The sequence below is a fragment of the Aquarana catesbeiana genome, linkage group LG02 (assembly GCF_042186555.1).
Source record: "Aquarana catesbeiana isolate 2022-GZ linkage group LG02, ASM4218655v1, whole genome shotgun sequence".
NCBI classification, from domain to species: domain Eukaryota; kingdom Metazoa; phylum Chordata; class Amphibia; order Anura; family Ranidae; genus Aquarana; species Aquarana catesbeiana.
In genome coordinates, this window is record NC_133325.1 from 787,702,837 (window position 1) to 787,724,511 (window position 21,675).

The following is a 21,675-nucleotide window of genomic DNA, read 5'->3' on the forward strand; positions in this document are numbered from 1 at the left end:
CTGTAACCCCTAACAGTTACTCTTGTTGGGCGCAGGAACAGTCCCTGCTGTTAAATATTATTTCAAAAATTGTAATTACATGCCCCTGTTAAACAGGAGCAGAAACATTGGGCCTTAGGTGTTGGCAGAACATGGTATATACTAGCCTGACTAATATATATATATATATATAAAATACGCTGCCACTAACTAATCTGCCTGCCTAATCTAGCTCAATCTCTCTATCTCCATCCACTATAACACACTATACACTTTATGGCGCTTATATAGTGTGGGGCGTGGACTTAGTCCCCCAGAGCCATATTGGCCAATTATGACTCTCACAGAGGAGCGCGCTGTGATTGGCCAAAGCATGCAGGTCAGGTGTATGCTTTCGCCAATCATCATACAGCAATGCACTGCAGTCTCGCAGTGCATTATGGGACATTGCGAAGCGCTCGAATTTGCTCACGAATGCCCCATAATATTCGCTGTTCGGTGAACGCCCGATGTTCGAGTCAAACTTACGTTCGGCTCAAACTCGAAGCTCATCTCTATTGGATACTACTATTACTATGATACTACTATCGACTACTATTGTACCAAATTGTAATGTAACTGTAATGTCTGCCTTTATTTTGTTAAGAGATACGCAAACTGTTGGCACTATATAAAACCTGTATAATAATAATCAAAAATACTACTATTTTACTATGTTGCCCTTTTTTATGTGGGTACAGATGTACCCAGGGGTACCAACTTGACTATTTTACTTTTTAGAAAGCTGAATGACTGTATGGTATTGTCCAATGATGGGATGCAGTGGGTGTTGAAGTCCATTCCTCCATGGAGCTTAATACTACCATAACAGGTAGTATTATACAATAAATGGATTATCTATATGTACATTGTGCAATTGTGTTTAAAGCACGTTAATGTTATTTCCATGCCTCCAGACATTTAGAAAGCTTTGTTAGTCCTGGCTCCTGAAGAAGCAGGTCTTGTCCTGTGAAACGCGTCGAAGAAAAGGTCAAGATGGTATACTGTTAATTGTCTACCATGGAGTCATATCACTATGTAACTTTCTAATTGGAGTTAGTAACTTGTGAGGACGATGTCCATGCCAAATGTGCAATTTATTCTTTCTGTGGGATTTGAATTTGTTTTTTTATGTTGTAATAATAAAAATACCAGTTATTTAACTTACCTATGGTGTGGTAACGGTAAAGTTCTACTTAGCCATCTTCTTAAGGGTTTTATTTTTTCTACATTCTAATGTACTATAAATGGATGTGGTACCAGTAAATCCACCAAGGGAGAGGGCCATACTGTCAACATTAATTATTGTATGTGGTAGGTTAATCGCATCCTGTCTAAAATTTACCCTAGTATGGTGGGACCCCCTGTTGAACTGCTGGGGCCCGGGCCCGGTACAGGAGGGCCAGTTCTACTGCTTTATCAGCAGCTGTGGATGTACGATGGGTCCCACCTAGGCACATCTGTGGGATCTGGAGTGTATGTGTCCCTCAGCAAAATACGACCTCCTGGATGTGGACTTCCCAGGCGGTAGTGGGGGGGGGGGGGTCTAGGTAAGAAAAGCAGAAGATCTGCCCCACAGCTCTAAAAAGATAACAAATATTTCTAAAACGGGGGAACATTTTTTCAGTTTTGTAAGGGTGGAGGGACCAGGATAAATAAGTTCAGATAATTTAGGATTTGCACTTTTTTAGAGACATTGATGCACAGTGCGGCTTTACATGCATTTGCAGTTGTAGGAAACAAAAACCTTTTTATGTTATTGTATTTCTCAGAGTTTTTATTACAATGATGAAGATAGAACATTGAACGGGATTTTACAAATAGGACAATTATCAATGTAGTGTTCAGGTTTAAAGTCAGGAGACCTCAGTACACAAAATCGCCTCACATTGTCAGCCAACCGCATTTCTGGCAGATCAGATTTTTGGCTACTTTCACATCCTTTAGAGCGATATTAAACCGAAAAGCAAACATTTATTATATTGCTGCTTACCAGTTATTAGATGTGATGGCTGCATTTGTTTCCTTTTTTTAGGCTTTTTTCTTTCATCTGGTGATCTGGCCAGTAAGTCTGTTGTTTTTCAACAGAACAAGTTGTCCTGCAAATGTATCAGTTTGAGTGTGGAGATGAACCATTTACCACTGACAGGGGTGCTTACAATGATCAGCTTTTATTTATTCATGTAAAACCTTTTATCCCAAAAGAAAAAAAAATTGTTGCAACTGTTTGTGTAACTGCAGTGTGAGCTGGAGTTTGGCTTCATTTTGTTAGAATAACACTCCCCTCCACCCAGACTGACAAGGCTGCTGTGCCTCCTGTGCTCATTCATCCAGAGTTATGTCTCACTAATACAGGAGGTGTGTTAGTGGCCAGATCACCAGGTGAGAAAAGCCTAAGAAAAAGAAAACAAATGCAGCCACTACATCTAATGATTGGTAAGCTGGAAAATATTATATTTTTGGCTTTGGGTTTAATATCGCTTTAACCCCTTGTTGTTGGCTGCTGTTGGCGACATTTTGGTCACTGCAGAGAGACGCTCTCTGCGTAGAACTTTGGAGCCCACTGACACATTTACACAACGAGTGTTAGGACCAGTCTCCTGTGTGGTCACATATGTGGATTATACCAGTGGGAAGGGGTTATAGAGATAAACATATGGAATACATGTATTGTAGAGATGTGCTGTATACTTTATTCTCCATGACACATAATTTAGTTAGGAATTTTGTGACAACTAACTAAAAAGTGAATTGGGGAATATTTGTTCTATGAGGATTTTTCATCTTCATTGTCTGGTATCATTCTCATCTCCATGCTTTAAATCCTCCAGATCATCATCCAGTGTCTTATTCAGTAGGAAACCCACCAATTCTGGTTCAATGCTTCCAGAAGGTATGTAGAGTTTCAGGTGGCTATAAGTGCCATCTCCAACGTCAACCTGAAAAGATCAAGAAAGTTCAGAAAACAATTCCACCTTTAATCGTATATTTTTACTGATATTCTAGTAATCATATTGTTAGAGCTGTTATTCCTGATAGAACACCTGAGATACTCTGAGGGCCACTTTAGATTACAAGCTCCTGAGGAGCAAGGATTGACCCAAAGACGTTAGAACACACGCTTGTATGGTGAGTAGGGATGGGCCTGATGTTTGAGTCGAAGTGGACTCGAAACATCAGGTGTTTGTTAAATAAACAAATGGGGCTCTCGCGGGAAGTTTGCCCGCCAGCGAGTGCCCCGTGATGCACTGCAAGATAGCTTTACATATGCGGGCATGACTGTATGCGTTTTCTTTGCTGCGCGAGCTAGCGGGGACGAGGGCGCTTTAAACATATTTTTTTTTCTTATTTGTTTTATTTATTTTTATATTTATATATTGTGTTTTTAAAAAAAAACAATTTTGATGACTTTTATTGCTGTCACAAGGAATGTAAACATCCCTGGTGACAGTAATAGGTGGTGACAGGTATTCTTTATGGAGGGATCGGGGGTCTAAAAGACCCCCGATACCCTCCATTGCACTTCAAAGTATTCAGATCGCCGAAAACGGTCCGTCCCCAGCCGCCGGAGGCAGCCGATTGGACATCGGGCCTCCCGATGAAACGGGAGGCCCTGTAAGGGCAGCGGGAGGGGGGCGTTCCCTCCCGCTCCTCCGGTATAACAGCCGAGCGGCTTTAAGCCTCATCGGTTGTTATAACTGGATAGCCAATCGCCGGCTCTAAAAAACAGTACTGGGATAATGCCCGCAGCAGCGGGCATTATCTCGGTATAACCCCGGAGAGCCGAGTACGCACATCTGCTTACGCTCGGCGGGAAGGGGTTAAACATGTTAATCATATCCCCCTTAATCTCCTCTTCTCAAGAAAGAATAAATTCAGTTCCTCTAATCTTTCCTCATAGCTGAGCTCCTCCATGCCTCTTATCAGTTTCGGTGCTCTTCTCTGCACTTTCTCCAGCTCCCCGATATCCTTTTTGAGAACTGATGCCCAAAACTGAACTGCATATTCAAGATGAGTAAAAGCAGTAAATCAGTGCAAAAATAAAAATAAATATAAACACCCACCTAATTTTATCTGTAAAATGTGAGTAGCCCGTTTTTGGGCTTTTAATAAATGTAATTGTCATGATTGCACAGTGAGCACTTAGATCCTTCCATCTTTTTTCATATACATCTGGAAAACCGTTTTTTGATGTTAAAACTCTGGAGGAATTGTCCCTATTGATTCACCAGCTACCTACCTTGTTGTGTGGGATCTGCTTGCATTGACTGCCTGTTAGTTCAGGAGTCCATGCAGTGGGGTGAGCGTAGATATACTACCGGAGGTGGCGGGTCTGTCACCATTTACTCACTGTTGTTCTGATTGTCACTGGCGGTGGAGCCTATTTGCTGAATCTTCTGAGACTTGTAGTCCACCAGCTTTATTAAGGACTCTTTTCCAGACTCTATGCCATATATATTCATCCATACATCTTATTCTTCTGTGATTTTTATTGTGTATTACGCTGCACTTCCTACTATACACATATTCCAGATGAGGTCTTACTAATGATTTGTACAGGGGGGCAAAATTATATCTCTCTCTCTGGAGTCCATACCTCTCTTATACAAGAAAGGACTTTGCTCGCTTTGGAAACTGCAGCTTGGCATTGCATGTTATTATTGAGCTTCTCCACTATTAATTCCCCCAGTTGTACACCCCCATGAGGGTCCATGCACACTAGGTGCCTGAAAAAATGCCAGGACCTCTGGCAGAAAAAGCAGCATAAAAAAACACTCATAATGGCTTCTATTGCACACAAGTTTATGCACATTTATGTGCGTTTGTGATTTTTTCCAAAACATTCCCCTCTGCTTATTTATCACTAAAATCAGTTTACACTTGAAAACGCTGAACGTACCTACATTCTGCACATCAAGTGGTTTTTCCACCAGAAAGCTCCTCATGATTATTTTTTTCAGCCGGTTAAAGCTCCTCTTCAAATGTATCTGTAAATGCCCAAAAGTGCATGGACACATAAGCTAACAAGTTGCTTCTACAGTCTGAAGAAAATAAAAATGTCTATATAAGCAGTATTTTTTACACCCAGTGTGCATGAAGCCTTGGGGTACATCACTGTGGAATTTCAGAGCTATATGAAGGGGAGGTGGAAGTGGGGGGTCTAGATGTTGTGATCTGGGTGTGGTGGGTGGCAAAGAAATTGGGAGAGAGGTGGGTGTGAAGGAAGTGCTGTAACTAGGGGAAGGGGGATTGAAGAAGGGGGGAGTAGAAGCATAAGATTAGGGAGTAAGGAGTTGGAGATAGCATTGTGGGACTGCAGCATGAGTTGGGGGTGTAGGGGTGATGGCCATCAGCCTAACATGGGGATGATGAGCAGGGGAACATAGCAAGGAATAGGGGGTGGGGAGCAAGAAACCACAGCATTGGATGGGGGTATGAAGAACAAGGGGATCAAAGTGTTGGATAGGTAAGAGAGGAGCAGGGGACCACAATGTTGGATGGTGGAATGAGGAGCAAAGGACCATAGTATTGGATGGTGGAATGAGGAGCAAGGGACCACATTGTTGGATAGTGGAGTGAGGAACAAGGGACCACAGTGTTGGATGGTGGAGAGAGGAGCAGGGGACCACATTGTTGGATGGTGGAGTGAGGAGCAATGGACCACAGTGTTGGATAGGTAAGTGAGGAGCAGGGGACCACAGTGTTGGATGGTGGCTCTTGTGATGGTTTTTTTTTTTTCAGCCTATAAACACTCCTCCTCAAACATACCTGTAAATGCCCAAAAGTGCATGGACACATAGGCTAACAAGGGGTTGCTTTTACAGTATGAAGGAAAGAAAACCGCCAAAACGTCTGTATAAGCAGCCTTTTTTACACCCAGTGTGCATGAGACCTTAATGTCATCTGTACATCATGGTGGAATGTCAGAGCTATATGAAGGGGAGGCAGGGGGGGGGGGGGGGTTGGTCTGGACATTGGGATCTGGGTGAGGTGGGTGTCAGAGAAAGTGGGGGAGAGGTGGGAGTGAAGAAGTGCTGTGGGAAGGGGGAGAATGGGGGGTAGAAGCAAAAGATTAGGGGGTAAGGTTTTGGAGATAGCAGTGTGGGACTGCAGCATGAGTGGGGGGTGTGGGGTGATGGCCATGAAACCACAGCATTGGATGGGGGTATAAAGGGGACCGCAGTGTTGGATAGGTAAGTGAGGAGCAGGGGACCACAGTGTTGGATGGTGGAATGAGGAGCAAGGGAACAGTGTTGGATGGTGGAATGAGGAGCAAGGGAACAGTGTTGGATGGTGGAATGAGGAGCAAGGGAGCAGTGTTGGATGGTGGAATGAGGAGCAAGGGACCACAGTGTAGGATGGTGGAGTAAGTAGCAAGGGACCACAGTGTTGAATGCAGTGGTGGCTGGTGCTCAATTTTTTTTGGAAAAATACTGCACCCCCCCCCCCCCCCCCCCCCATCAATTGCAGCCTCACTGTGGCCATCAATTGCAGCCACTGTGCCATCAATCGCAGCCACTTGTGCCCATCATATGCAGCCACTTGTGCCCGTCATACGCAGCCACTTGTGCCCGTCATACGCAGCCACTTGTGCCCGTCATACGCAGCCACTTGTGCCCGTCAAACGCAGCCGCTTGTGCCCGTCAATGCAGCCGCTTGTGCCCGTCAATGCAGCCGCTTGTGCCCGTCAATGCAGCCGCTTGTGCCCGCTGACCCCCCACTTGCAGGGCTTGCGGCTCTGACATCACCCCCAACCCCCCACGCGGCTCTGACAGACACCCCCTGGCACTTACCGACAGGCAGCAGCTCCTCTCAGTGCAGTGAGTGAGTGCACCAGAGCGGCGGCGACCTCCACTCCAGTGTCTCTTCCGCTGAGTCCGTTCCTCTTACTAAGCGACAGGCATCCAAAATGGTGGCCTGGCGCTTTGGCCAATTAAAAACAGGTCTGACACCCTGCCTCCTGATTGGCAGGGAGGAAGGTTAGTGTGGAAATAGCAAAAATTCATTCGCTATTGTCACACAATTGGGTGGGACCAGGGCGCACTCTCTGCGCCCCGAGCCTATCCTATTTTGAACCCTATTAGAGCCTCTTGCTCTAACCATGTGCTTCAAAAAGTACCACCTCCTCCCGCCCCACCATAGGAATCCATGCGTCCGGCGTCCTAAAAGGGGATGAGCACATAGATGGGGGGGGCAGCGCCCGTGCTCCCACAGTGCATGGGCCGCCACTGGTTGGATGGTGGAGTGAGGAGCAAGGGACCACAGTGTTGGATAGGTAAGTGAGGAGTAGGGAACCACAGTAGTGTTGGATGGTGGAATGAGGAGAGTGGACTATAACATTAAATAGATGGTGGGGTGTGGAGCAGTGAATCATAGTTTGGGTGTTAGGAACCTAAGGAACCCAGGAATGTTGATAAAATGATAACTGTTGGTATACATTAAAGTGGTGAGGATGAAAGTGGGGTGTTACCTAGTTGTATAGTGTGTGTTTGAGCCGGAGGTTGTCCAGAACAACTGATACTACTGGAGGAACAGAATGGGCTTGCACCATACAGTGAGTGTGTGTGGGTAGAGACCAATCACACTTTTTCATAAACCTGTTGATAAGGGGTTAATTCAGCCTGCCAAAGCTGAAGGTACAAAGATAGATATGTCTGAAGTGCCACCAGAGCAAGCTGAGAAAAGTGGAGTATTGCAGCCTGCCATGGTTGAAAATCTGTTGACACAGAGTGATGTGGAAAACGATGACAAACATTGGCGTGCACAGCCTATTGCATTATGGTGTGCAACCCAGAGCACAAACACACATACGTGTATTAGCAGAGCAGTGGACGGTGTCAGAGCAGAGATGAGTGTCAGTAGTTTTTATTTTTATTATTTAAAAAAAAAAAAAATTTCAATTATTTTTTACAATATTTTTTTACAAATTTTTAGGAGCCCAGTTAGGGGGCTTTGGTGAAATATCAAAGATCTAGACAGACCCCTGATGTCTCACTTTTGAGACAGAGAAAGGAACTGAGGACAGAGCTTCCCTGTCCCTTTCCCTGCAGCCTCAGCTTCATGGACAGTGAATGAAATGCTCTGCGCTGAGCGGCTTTCTGTTCATTCACAGTTTACTATGCTTCAGTTAAGAATGAAGACAGAAGCAAATAGTACAGATCACTCACTGTGTTCATTCAGAAAAGCGAGGGGCCGATAAATGAAATATTTACCGGTCCCTTCCCCCTGCTCTCAATCCTTAAACATCCTCAGCCGGGGAGAGACGAAGAGGAGGAGGGAAACTGGCAGCACTGCAGGGGGTAGACAGGGTGAGCCAGGTGTGTGTTATTCCCTCATTATCCCATTTACAAGGAGCAGATAAAAGGTCCAGAGTTCATTTCAAGTGTGCTATTTGCATTTGGATAATGTTGCTGTCAACTCTCAATATGAGATCCAAAGAGCTGTCACGATCAGTGAAGCAAGCCATCATTAAGCTGAAAAAACAAAACAAACCCATCAGAGAGATAGCAAAAACATTAGGTGTGGCCAAATCAACTGTTTGGAACATCCTTAAAAAGAAAGAACGCACCGATGAGCACAGCAACACCAAAAGACCCAGAAGACCACGGAAAACAACTGTGGTGGATGACTGAAGAATTCTTACCCTGGTGAAGAAAACACCCTTCACAACAGTTGGCCAGATCAAGAACACTCTCCAGGAGGTAGGTGTATGTGTGTCAAAGTCAACAATCAAGAGAAGACTTCACCAGAGTGAATACAGAGGGTTCACCACAAGATGTAAACCATTGGTGAGCCTCAAAAACAGGAAGGCAAGATTAGAGTTTGCCAAACAACATCTAAAAGCCTTCACAGTTCTGGAACAACATCCTATGGACAGATGAGACCAAGATCAACTTGTACCAGAGTGATGGGAAGAGAAGAGTATGGAGAAGGAAAGGAACTGCTCATGATCCAAAGCATACCACATCATCAGTGAAGCATGGTGGTGGTAGTGTCATGGCGTGGGCATGTATGGCTGCCAATGGAACTGATTCTCTTGTATTTATTGATAATTTGACTGCTTTGGTTACAAAAGCAGCAGGATGAATTCTGAAGTGTTTCGGCAATATTATCTGCTCATATTCAGCAAAATGCTTCAGAACTCATTGGACGGCGCTTCATAGTGCAGATGGACAATGACCCGAAGCATACTGCGAAAGCAACCAAAGAGTTTTTTAAGGGAAAGAAGTGGAATGTTATGCAATGGCCAAGTCAATCACCTGACCTGAATCCGGTTGAGCATGCATTTCACTTGCTGAATACAAAACTGAAGGGAAAATTCCCCAAGAACAAGCAGGAACTGAAGACAGTTGTAGTAGAGGCCTGGCAGAGCATCACCAGGGATGAAACCCAGCATCTGGTGATGTCTATGCGTTCCAGACCTAAGGCTGTAATTGACTGCAAAGGATTTACATCCAAGTATTAGAAAGTGAAAGTTTGATGGATGATTGTTAATCTGTCCCATTACTTTTGGTCCCTTAAAAAGTGAGAGGCACATATACAAACTGTTGTAATTTCTCCACCGTTCACCTGATTTGGATGTAAATACCCTCAAATTAAAGTTGCAAGTCTGCAGTTAAAGCACATCTTGTTTGTTTCATTTCAAATCCATTGTGGTGGTGTATAGAGCCAAAAAGATTAGAATTGTGTCGATGTCCCAGTGTTAGGGACCTTAGGTTGTAAGCTCCTTGAGGGTAGGGACTGATGTGAATGTACAATGTATATGTAAAGCGCTGAGTAAAATTGACAGCGCTATACAAGTACCTGAAATAATAATGATAATAATAATAATAATAATAATAACGCATTAATTTACCACATTGAGCTGGTTGCTAAGGAGTGGACTGGGACTTGCCCCTGACCACCAGGCGCTGCGTCCTTAACAACCGATGACTCATGAGCTATTAGCGGGCTTACCTGCTGACAGCTGATTGTAAAAAAAAAAAAAAAAAAGCAGACAATTAAAAAGTATGAAAAAAAACCAAAAAAACCCCATCTATTTGGGTCTGGTATAGATTTAAAAGGGAACCCCATGCCAAATAAAAAAAAATGGCATGGGGTCCCCCTTAAAATTCACACCAGACAAACCATATCACAAGGGGGCCCGAGATCCCGCCCCCTCCCCCCTTTGTGAATGAGTAGGGGATACATAGTACCCCGACCCATTCACCAAAAAAGAAAAACCCAGAGACAGTTTTTGACAAATCCTTTATTAAAAAAAAAAAAAAAAAAACAGTGTCCCCTGATGTAAAACCATCATCGATCACCACGTCCACCGGACCCGAAAAACAAACAAACAAAAGAGCTCTGCTCCCAAGAACAGCTGGCTGCCGAATGCCTCCTTCATCGTTAAGGTATAGGTAAGGGTGGGCCATGTGGTGATGTCATCTGGTGGATCTGCCCCCTCGTGATGTCACGGACCAGTGTATGCTGTGTCAGTGATGTCACAAGGGGGCGGACATCGTGATTGATGATGGTTTTACATCAGGGGACACTGTTTTTTTTTTTTTTTTTTTTTTTTTTAATAAAGGATTTGTCAAAAACAGTCTCTGTTTTTTCTTAGTTTGACACTTTTTTGGGTAAATAGATGTGGGTACCCCATACTTATTCACATAGGAGGGGGGTGGGATCTGGGGGGCTTGTTAAAGGGGGCTACCAGATTCCAATAAACGCCCTGCCCGCAGACCCACACAACCAACAGGCCACAGTTGTGGAGATGAGGACCTTGTCCCCATCAACCCCCCCCAACCAGGCATGTGGCCTGGCATAGTTTTGGGGAGGGCTCTCGCCCCCCCCCCCCCCCCTTTCCTGGCCTGTAGGGCTGCATGCTCGGATAAGGGTCTGGTATAGATTTTGAGGGGACCCCACGCCATATTTTTTTTTTATTTCGGTGTGGGGTTCCCCTGAAAACCCACACCAGACCTGAAGGGCCTGGTATAGACTGGGGGGACCTCACACTTTTTTCTCATACTTTTTAATTGTGGGTTTTTTTTTTTTTTTACAATCAGCTGTTAGCAGGGAAGCCCGCTGACAGCTGATGAGTCATCGGTTGTTAAGGACCCGGCGGCCGGCTTCTCGGCCCACTGCTTAGCAACAAGCTATTTGTCACCTCCTGGCTATTTTTTGACAAATACCACGTGTCATACCGCCAGCAAAACCCTGGTGATAATTATTGCATGCTTTTTTACTCTCTGGTCTGTTTGTGAATTGGATTTAAGAGCTTTTTATGCAATATTTACCATTACTTTTTTTTTGGTAAATACCGCATAATAATTTTTTTTGGCTTAATTTACCACATGCAAAATTACTAACATGATACCCTTATTGCATGCAGTAAAGCTTAGTGCATTGATGACATTGCATTCTTCAGCTGTGCAAAGCAGCTTGCAACCTGTTACAGAGCAGCCAGAATCTTAGCAGTCTTCAATTTAGTACAAAGTTCTGCAGCTTCTACAGTTCGGGGTATCCCAAGTACAACCTTCCTGAAATAAAAGCACCAAAATCAAACCCTGTTTATTGAGCGTGGAAAATACTGTGTGTCTGGCTGTGGGTGCTGTAAGGGGGAAACAGACCCAATTACCAGCGGCTCCTTTAGGGGCAATGCTATAGTATAATAATAATAGTGTGTGGGGGAGCCTGGAGGACCGTGCTGCACACTACAAGAACAGTAGGAGACCTCTCTCAGGACAGGACCTGACAGAACCTAGCCGCCCCACAGTTCCTGGGTATTCCTGCCTGGCCGGAGGAAACACAAAAACTGACAGTGGGGAAGAAGCCTCCAATTTGAAAGTCGGTATTGGGTGTGTTTCCTGTGGGCACAGGAAATGAAATATAGTTCATGTTGATTGAGAGAGTGAGGTTCTGCTTTAAGGAAGGATAGTATGCGACTGGTAAGTTCCTCTGGTGCAGAGACGGATTTGAATGGCTCAATGCTCTCTGTACAGCACTGCGGTATATGTCAGAGCTATACAAAAGGGAATAACCCCAATTCCTGCTCTCCTACAACTGATCTGTACCATGGTTATCATGCCTTGCCATGCACCTGAGCATACTGTGTGTCCTACTGTAACAATGCCCCCTCTTATCACACTGCCCCCCACCTGTCCCACTGCCCCCCCTCTTATCACACTGCCCATATCAAACTGCCCCCCCATCTGTCACACTGTCCCCCTTGTCACAATACCCCCTGTCATACTGCCCCTCTCCTCGTCACACTGCCCTTCCATCATTCTGCCCCCTCGTCACACTGCCCCTGTCATACTGCTCCCATCTTGTTACATTGTCTCTTTCTTTCACAGTGCTCCCTCATCACAAGGCTCCCCTTCTTTCACACTATACTCCTCCTGTCACAGTTCCCAGGTACCCTTCTATTACACTGCCCCATCATACTGCCCCCTCCTGTCACGCTGCCCCCCATTATACTGCCCCTTCTTGTCACACTGCCCCCCCCTTTTTAGTGTTCAACTCCTTTCAAAGTGCCCCCCTCCTTTCACACTGTCCCCCACGTTACACTGTCCCCCTCCTGTCACACTGCCCCGCCATACTGCCCCCTCCTGTTACTTCCCCTGACATACTGCCCCATCACACTGCCCCCTTCTGTCATACTTTCCCCCCTCCTGTCACACTAGCGCTGTCATACTACTCCTTTCCTGATACTGTCCCCCTCACATCACACTGCTCCCCTTCTTTCACAGTGTCCCCCTCTTTTCACAGTTCCCAGGCACCCTTCTCCTGTCACACTGCCCTCCTCTTATCATACTGCCTGCTCCTGTCACACTGCCCCCCCCCATGTCACACTGCCCCCTCCTTTCAAGCTTCCCAGGTACCCGTCTCCTGTCCCACTTCCTCCCTCCTGTCACACTGCCCCCCTCTTTTCACACTGACCCCCTCCTGTCACAATACCCCCTCCTGTCATACTGCGTCCCCCATCATACTGCCCTGCTGTCACACTGACCCCAATCATACTGCCCCCTCCTGTCACACTGCCCGTTCTTGTCACACTGCCCCCTCCTTTCACACTTACCAGGTATCCTTCTCCTGTCACACTGCCCCCCTCATGTCATACTGTCCCCATCATACTGCCCCCTCCTGTCACTTCCCCCATCATACTGCCCCGTTACACTGCCCCCTTCTGTCATACTTACCCCCTCCTGTCACACTAGTCCTGTCATACTGCTCCCCTCTTTATACACTGTCCCCCTCACATCACACTGCTCCCCTTCTTTCACAGTGTCCCCCTCCTTTCACAGTTACCAGGTACCCTTCTTCTGTCACACTGCTCCCCTCTTTCCACACTGCCCCATCATACTGCTCCCTCCTGTAATACTGCCTTCCCATCATACTGCCCCCTCCTGTCACACTGCCCCCCATCATACTGCCCCTTCTTGTCACACTGCTCCCCATCATACTGTCTCCTCTTGTCACACTGCCCCCATCTTACAGCCCCCTCCTGTCCCCCCATCATAATGCCCCTTGTCACACTGCCCCCACCATACTGCCCCCTCCTGTCACACTGCTCCTCATCATATTGTCTCCTCCTGTCACACTGCCCCCCATCTTACAGCCCCTCTTGTCCCCCCATCATACTGCCCCTTCTTGTCACACTGCCCCCTCCTTTTTAGTGTCCAACTCCTTTCACACTTCCCAGATACCCTTTTCCTGTCACGCTGCCCCCCCTACATGTCACACTGCCTCTTCCTGTCACTTCCCCCAGCATACTGCCCCATCACACTGCCCCCTTGTCACAATACCCCTGTCATATTGCCCCCATCTTGTCACACTGCTCCCCTGTCATACTACCCCATTCTTGTTACACTTCCCCCCCCTTCTTTCACAGTGCCCCCCTCTGGCTCCTTCCTTTTCTGAATGAACACAGTGAATGATTGTTACTCACTGCGTTCATTCATAATTAAAGCATAGTAACTGTGTTTACAATGCTTCAGTATATGAATGAACGGGAAGCTCTGTACAGAGCTATTCATCTCCATTAATTCTGTGCAGCTGGGCCTTCAGAGATGGAGACTGAGGGCCCCGGACTCTGAGAAAAGGGCCTCTGCCAGGGTCAGGGGGTCCCTTCATGGTTTCTTGCACCGGGGCCCTGAAGGTTCTAGTTACGCCTCTGCCAAGCTGACAATATTGCTCAAAACCCAATGCCTTACCTTGAAAAGGTAATGCAGGCCATTAACAACCTGAATACGGACGAGGACTGCCAGAAATTTCCGGGGGTTCGGCCCAGTCCTTTTCTTGTACTCTTCTTTTACCTGAAAATAACAAAACTGGTTATTGGGATTGGAATGACTGAAATTTAGACCGGCACTCAATAGCAGCTGTAATACAGTCACTGATGAAGAGGATCAGATCAACCAGATAGTCACTGCAGGTCCTGCACAGTGCAGCTCACAGCAGGGTCTGAGTACATTCATACTACTCCTCCCATCCCCCAGAGGAAAGAACATTCTGCTTACTCCTGGGAGTGTCCGACCTCCTGGTTCCTAGCTGGCTCTGTGGATCCTTCTGCTGACCAACATCACTACTGTGCCCCCAGATATGTCTTCATTTCTTTAAGTGCAACAGAGGATTTAACAAATAAGATTTTAAAACTTGAACCACTTAAGCCCCGGAAGATTTGGCCCCTTAATGACCAGGCCATTTTTTTTGCGATACGGCACTGCGTCCTTTTTTTTCCCCCCACAAATAGAGCTTTCTTTTGCTGTAATTTGATCACCTCTGTGATTTTTATTTTTTGTGCGTAAAAAAAAGGAGCGACAATTTTGAAAAAAAAAAAAAAAACTATAAATTTTAACTTTTTGCTATAAAAAATATCCCCCAAATTTTTTTTAAAAACAAAATTTCTTCCTCAGTGTAGGCCGATATGTATTCTACTATGTATTTTTGTTTAAAAGAAAAAAAAAAAAAAAAAAAAAAAAAAAAAAAAAAATCGCAATGAGCGTATATTGATTGGTTTGCGCAAAAGTTATAGCATCTACAAAATAGGGGATAGATTTATGGAAATTATTATATATATATATATATATATATATATATATATATATATATATATATATATATATATATATATATATATATATATATATATATATATATATATTTTTTTTTTTTTTTTAATAGTAATGGCGCCGAACTGTGATTTTTACTGGGACTGCGACATTGCGGCGGACAGATCTGACACTTTTTTTGGGACCATAGACATTTATACAGTGATCAGAGATTACTGTATAAATGTCACTGGCAGGGAAGGGGTTAACACTAGGGGGCGATCAGGGGACTGCCTGGGGGAGGAGACCGATTGTTGTTCCTAAGCATTAGGAACAACTGATTAGTCTCCTCACCCCTGACATAACGAAGATCTGTCTAGTTACACTGACAGACCTGTGTTCTGTCTCTGTATGGTGCGATCGCGGGTGTGATTTTCCTTTTGGAATAAAGATTTTACAGAAATTAATAGAAGATGACCATTGTAAACAGTGGTAAATGCTTTGTCTCAACCATCCAACTGCCACTTTTGTCTGGTCAGCTCAGTCTGTTAGAAAAACACCCCCCGCCCATTGTTCTCAGTGAGTTGCCCTGAATCTGATGATTGCAATTTTATCTAACTGAAAATCGTATAGAGCAAGACTGAATGCAATATGATTGGACGGGGTTCAGTGGAGACCTCACATTTCATACTCTCAGAGGAGAATATACAATCAGATTGTAAGCTGTGTGGCCAGCTCTAGGGGCTGGTTTGTCCCAATAAAAACAATGCGTTGCCTTTGCAATTGATTTTTTTAACATCAGAAAGACAGAGTGATTGCAGTATAGATAGATGTCCCTCTAGTATCAGAAATATGGAAAAGCAAACACAGAGATATAGAAGTTACATACAAAATGAAACCATATGCAACATACATAGAGGGGGGATTTATCAAAACTGGAGCAGTTGTGCATGGCAGCCAATCAGCTTCTAACATTTATTGTTAAAACTCACCTGAACAAGCTGAAGACAGAAGCTGATTGGTGGTAATGAGCCCTTAGGATTGGATCCCCGACTACTTACCTTGTCAAGGATATTTTGATCATTAATAGGTTGCCTGGGATCACTATATCCCCCAGGTATCACACGCTTAACAACGTCACTCATTTTTCCAAAGTTCTCAGCAGACTGAGTAGATCAGCCAATACCTGGACTTATATACCTGAGGACTGTACCATTCCACAGGGAGGGGCGGGGGGGTTTGCAGGTGAAAATCAGTTTTCAGGAGAAAACTGATACTAGACTTTGGACATGACACAGTACAAATCCTGTGATTGCTGCAACAAAGTCTGTGCTGAGAATATTATTCCCTCCGAAATCAGTGGAAATGCAGCCTGTGGAACCCCAGAGGTAAATGTGAGGGTGGCACACAGGTCTCTGGTTTTACCACCCCCCCTTACCCCGACCGCCCAGCTAAAGAAAAACGTACAGGTACTCATGCTGTAGAAAAAACAAAACCTCCTGTCATATTCAGCAGACAGCGACCATTCAGGTGCATCCACATCCACCCTACCACCTTGTACCACCTTGGTCTGGCCTTTTCAGGGTTAAAACAAACAATGAAGAAGTGACATAAAAATTGATATATATTTTTTTAAATACAAGCAGTGTAATTGACAAAATGTGACTTGGTAGCTTCCACCTGTAAAGCCGGTACAACAGAGGTCAGACTGAGATAGGGAGAAGTGGCACATGGAACCAATCACTTGTGCTGCAGTTCTCATGAAGTAACATGGGGTATGCCCAAAGAAGGAGAGAGCAGAGTCACAGGGAGGTGAGCTGCTTAGTCTTCTGCTACTCCTTTTACTGTCCAATCATCATCTGGGGGAAGGACAAAACCTTTTTAGGGTCCATGCACTCTGGGCATAAAAAATGCTGCTTGTACGGGCTTTTGCCATTCCTTTCTTCAGCCTGTATAAGCGGCTCTATGTTAGTCTATATGCCTATTCACATTAGGGAGTTTACTGGCATAATTGCAGAGAAGTGTTTTCAGGCAGAAAAAAAAAATAAACTCAAAATCACATTTTTGAGAGAAGTTTTTGAGCATAATAATGCTTGATGCGCAAAAAATCCGGCATTTAGGAGCGTTCAATGTGTACATTGATTATAGTGTAAATGACACTGACTTAGCCAGGCCTCAGTGAACTGCCTTTTGCGGGCAGGGACCTCGAGCCCTTGTGGTGTAGAAATAGTTCAGGTACTAACTGTCCTCTGCTCAGCTACCAATCCCAGGTAGCTCTCTTCAGGCCCTGCATGACATCTTTTCACTGCCCCTCCCACAGTCCTCTCTTCTGGTTCTGCACCCATCTCAAACTGCAATCTCCCAGTTCTCTCAGGCATGCCTCCCAAATCCTCCCGACTGTGTTTCACTCACCAGCCCTCCAGGCTGCAACCAGTTGTCCTCTCTGGAGTCTCTTAGCAGTTCTCTCCCGCCATCCTCACCTTGTTCTCTCATGTGCCTCTCCTTCCAGGATCTCTTCTCTCCTCCTGGATGAACCCTCCCCCCGTCCCAGGGTCACCCCCTCCCCCCGAGCTGAGGAGCTCCCCGTGGGCCCCAACAGCCTCCACACACTCTCATTCAAGCTCTTCCACCCAACAACTCCTCCCCAGCTGGGCTGATCTAATGTATTTAAGGAGGCCTGCTACCTGCCAATCCAAGTTGGGGGTTGGTCAAGAATACCCCAGGCAACTCCAACCTCGCCTCTCCTCCTTTCCTTCTAGCACTTTCTAGAAATAAGAGGGAGGTGACAGTGATGCTACCTGTCAGTCACTCAGCCCTGCCCTGAGCCACTCCCAACTCAGAATGAAAACAAACAGGCCTAACCACCAATGTAAGGAACATTCTTCCCACTGACCACCGATGTAAGGAACATTCTTCCCACTGATCACTAATGTAAGGGACATTCTTCCCATTGATCACCAATGTAAGGAGCATTCTTCCCACTGATCACCAATGTAAGGAACATTCTTCTCACTGATCACCAATGTAAGGAACATTCTTCTCACTGATCACCAATGTAAGGAACATTCTTCTCACTGATCACCAATGTAAGGAACATTCTTCTCACTGATCACCAATGTAAGGAACATTCTTCTCACTGATCACCAATGTAAGGAACATTCTTCTCACTGATCACCAATGTAAGGAGCATTCTTCTCACTGATCACCAATGTAAGGAACATTCTTCCCACTGATCACCAATGTAAGGAGCATTCTTCTCACTGATCACCAATGTAAGGAACATTCTTCCCACTGATCACCAGTGTAAGGAACATTCTTCTCACTGATGACCAATGTAAGGAACATTCTTCTCACTGATCATCAATGTAAGGAACATTCTTCCCACTGATGACCAATGTAAGGAACATTCTTCTCACTGATCACCAATGTAAGGAACATTCTTCTCACTGATCACCAATGTAAGGAACATTCTTCTCACTGATCACCAATGTAAGGGACATTCTTCCCACTGATCACCAATGTAAGGAACATTCTTCCCACTGATCACCAATGTAAGGAGCATTCTCACCGCTGACCACCAATGTAAGGAACAGACTTCCCATTGACCACCAACGTAAGGACCATTCTTCCCACTGATCACCAATGTAAGGAGTATTATTCCCCCTGATCACCAATATAAGGAGCATTATTCCCAATTTTTCTTTATTAAAAATCTTGCAATCAATCATAAAACTGAATTTACAGCAAAGGCAAAACTCCTATAAATAATGTCATTGCTGGGGAAGATAAATCTTACTACAACTCACATCACTACACCAAACATCAAACCTGTGAGGTCAAGAAACAAACCTGCATCCATTATGCATGCAGCCCTTCTTCAAAAAGAAGTTACTAACCAGCAAAAGCTAAAGGAGTGAAAAGAATAGTAAAGGAAAGAGCTCCTCACCCAGAGATGGATAGTTCACCAAAGGCAAGTATGATATTCCTCCATACCCTTATCCAGACCACCCAAAGCTCCCTGCCCTTCGCAAGACACCAAATCTTCCCAACCTTACCCAGAATATCTTGCACCACCACCTCAACAGGGAGGACTTTCTTCCACAGGGTAATCTGGCACCGTGCATTTCACGTGAAGTAAAGAACAACTATACTAACTAAAAAAAGTGTATCCAAATCAAAATCCCAGGGAGTCGGGAATGACCCGTACATCCACTCCGAATAACTCACGCGATAGAGAAAGGGGATGACTAGAGCCCTCCCCACCCTTTTACACACCTTTATGTTAAAGGGACACTGGAGCAAAAAATGGTCCATAGACTCCACTTTACCAACACAATCTGCTCTAGGACAATCCAGATCATCCACAGGGCGATGCTTCAAGTTTCCTCTCACATAGAGCCTTCAATGGAAAGAGAGCCAGGCTTGATCCCTAAACTTCAAAGGGATTCTTTCTAAATTGATTAAACGCAACCCCTCCCTCATTACGGAGCCTTGGCAATCCCTTAAGGCCAGTGACACACTGAAAGCAGAGGCCAAAATCCTCTTCTCCAGAAGCTTTCTGGGGAGGGACTTGATATCCTCCACTGTCATGTTCTGCCTCTCCAATCTAAGCATTGAAAGTGTGAGCTCCGTAACTTACAGTTAGTTGTGTTAAGATGTCGATAACCCCAATCTTATTTGGATAAACAGACAGTGATTCGATCCAGGTGACACCTTGTTGATCTTGTGAAGTTTAATTCATAAACTGTGAGGATCTTACAACAATGAACATCGTATAGGTCAAAAGATCATAATTTGATCCAGTCAAGACATGTGCTGAGATGCATTTCTGGGAAATGAACAAAGGGTGGAGCTAACTATACAGGATAAGCTGAGATACAGGAAGGGGAGGAACCAGACAGAATAATACATAACATTTAAAGACATATCACAAAGCGTGTGAACATGACAGTCCCTTTCCACTGCTGAATAGGGATGAGCTGAACACCCCCCGGTTCGGTTCGCACCAGAACCTGCGAACGGACCGAAAGTTCGCACGAACGTTAGAACCCCATTGACGTCTATGGGACTCGAACGTTCGAAATCAAAAGTGCTCATTTTAAAGGCTAATTTGCATGGTATTGTCCTAAAAAGGGTTTGGGGACCCAGGTCCTACCCCAGGGGACATGTATCAATGCAAAAAAAACTTTTAAAAACGGCCGTTTTTTCGGGAGCAGTGATTTTAATGATGCTTAAAGTAAAAAAAAAAAAAGTGAAATATTCCTTTAAATATCGTACCTGAGGAGTGTCTATAGTATGCCTGTAAAGTGACGCGTGTTTCCCGTGTTTAGAACAGTCCCTGCACCAAATGTCATTTTTAAAGGAAAAAATCTCATTTAAAACTGCTTGCGGGTTTAATGTAATGTCGGGTCCTGGCAATATGGATGAAAATCAGTGAGACAAACGGCATGGGTACCCCCCAGTCCATTACCAGGCCCTTTGGGTCTTGTATGGATATTAAGGGGAACCCCGCACCCAAATTAAAATAAGGAAAGGTGTGGGGCCACCAGGCCCTATATACTCTGAACAGCAGTATACAGGCTGTAGGTTTGTTGTTAAGTAGAATCTCTTTGTAATTTTGAACGGGTACATTTTTAACGTGTTTAGCTCCAGCCAAAAAATCTTTTTTAAGCTTTTTGGAAAACATAGGGAAGGGTTATCACCCCTGTGACATTTGTTTTGCTGTCTTTCCTCCTCTTCAGAAGATTTCACCTCACTTTTTGTCCCAATGGATTGGAAAGCATCAGTGGAAAGGAGAAATGTTTTTCCCATATTAACTCTTACAGGAGAGAATTTCCCTTCCTAGGGGTAGATTTATTCTCACTTCCTGTTGTCTCCTTCCGTTTGCAAGTAGGAGTCGTTTGTAAGTTAGTTGTTTGAAAGTAGGGTCCTGCCCTATATACTCAGCAGAAATTTGGGCCTTAGGTGTTGCTGTGGCCACAACACTGTAAGCCCTCACAGGGCTCTGCTGTGAAATATTAGATCAAGAATTGTAATTACATGCCCCTGTTGAACAGGAGCTGAAAAATTAGGCCTTAGGCACTGGTGCTGGTGCCACAACACTGCAACCCCTCACAGACACTCTAGTTGGAATGCAGGAACGAGCCCTGCTGCAAAGTATTGCATCAAAAATTGTAATTACACGCCCCTGTTAAACAAGGGCTGAAAAATTGGGCCTTAGGCACTGGTGCTGGTGCCACAACACTGCAACCCCTCACAGACACTCTAGTTGGAATGCAGGAACGAGCCCTGCTGCAAAGTATTACATCAAAAATCGTAATTACACGCCCCTGTTAAACAGGGGCTGAAAAATTGTGCCTTAGGCACTGGTGGTGGCACCCAGAACCAAAAATGTTCTTACAAGCTATCAGCGTGATGATTGAGGAGGAAGAGGATAATTACTCAGGGATAGTCACTCAGCATCAGCATAGGCAGTCTTTGAAGGGATCTGAGATTTCAAAAAAAATGATTCGGTTACATCAGCATCAGGTGCTTGGTAGCTGGTGGTGATCCAAGACTCATTCATTTTTATGAAGGTCAGTCGATCGACCAAGTCAGTGGACAGATGCACCCTGTGATCGGT

General features: G+C 44.9%; 1 protein-coding gene across 1 annotated transcript; it reads right to left on the minus strand.

The window, feature by feature from the left end:
• Positions 1-1,836: 1,836 nt before the first annotated feature.
• Positions 1,837-16,217, minus strand: LOC141130130 (cystatin-A-like). Its single transcript, XM_073618083.1, has 3 exons — positions 16,115-16,217; positions 14,217-14,318; positions 1,837-2,957 (listed from the first exon to the last, which is right to left on the minus strand). Exons 1-3 carry the CDS (start codon positions 16,196-16,198, stop codon positions 2,805-2,807), a joined length of 339 nt encoding a protein of 112 aa, XP_073474184.1. The 5' UTR covers positions 16,199-16,217; the 3' UTR covers positions 1,837-2,804.
• Between the last annotated feature and the right edge of the window lie 5,458 nt (positions 16,218-21,675).

Bases quoted from the DNA above. Each gene is read 5' to 3' on its own strand.
- LOC141130130 (XM_073618083.1), bottom strand. From the start codon at position 16,198: ATGAGTGACGTTGTTAAGCGTGTGATACCTGGGGGATATAGTGATCCC. The intron at 14,319-16,114 runs GTAAGTAGTCGG...TGTTATTTTCAG, and splicing joins ATCAAAATATCCTTGACAAG to GTAAAAGAAGAGTACAAGAA. The intron at 2,958-14,216 runs GTAAGGCATTGG...TGATCTTTTCAG, and splicing joins GCCTGCATTACCTTTTCAAG to GTTGACGTTGGAGATGGCAC.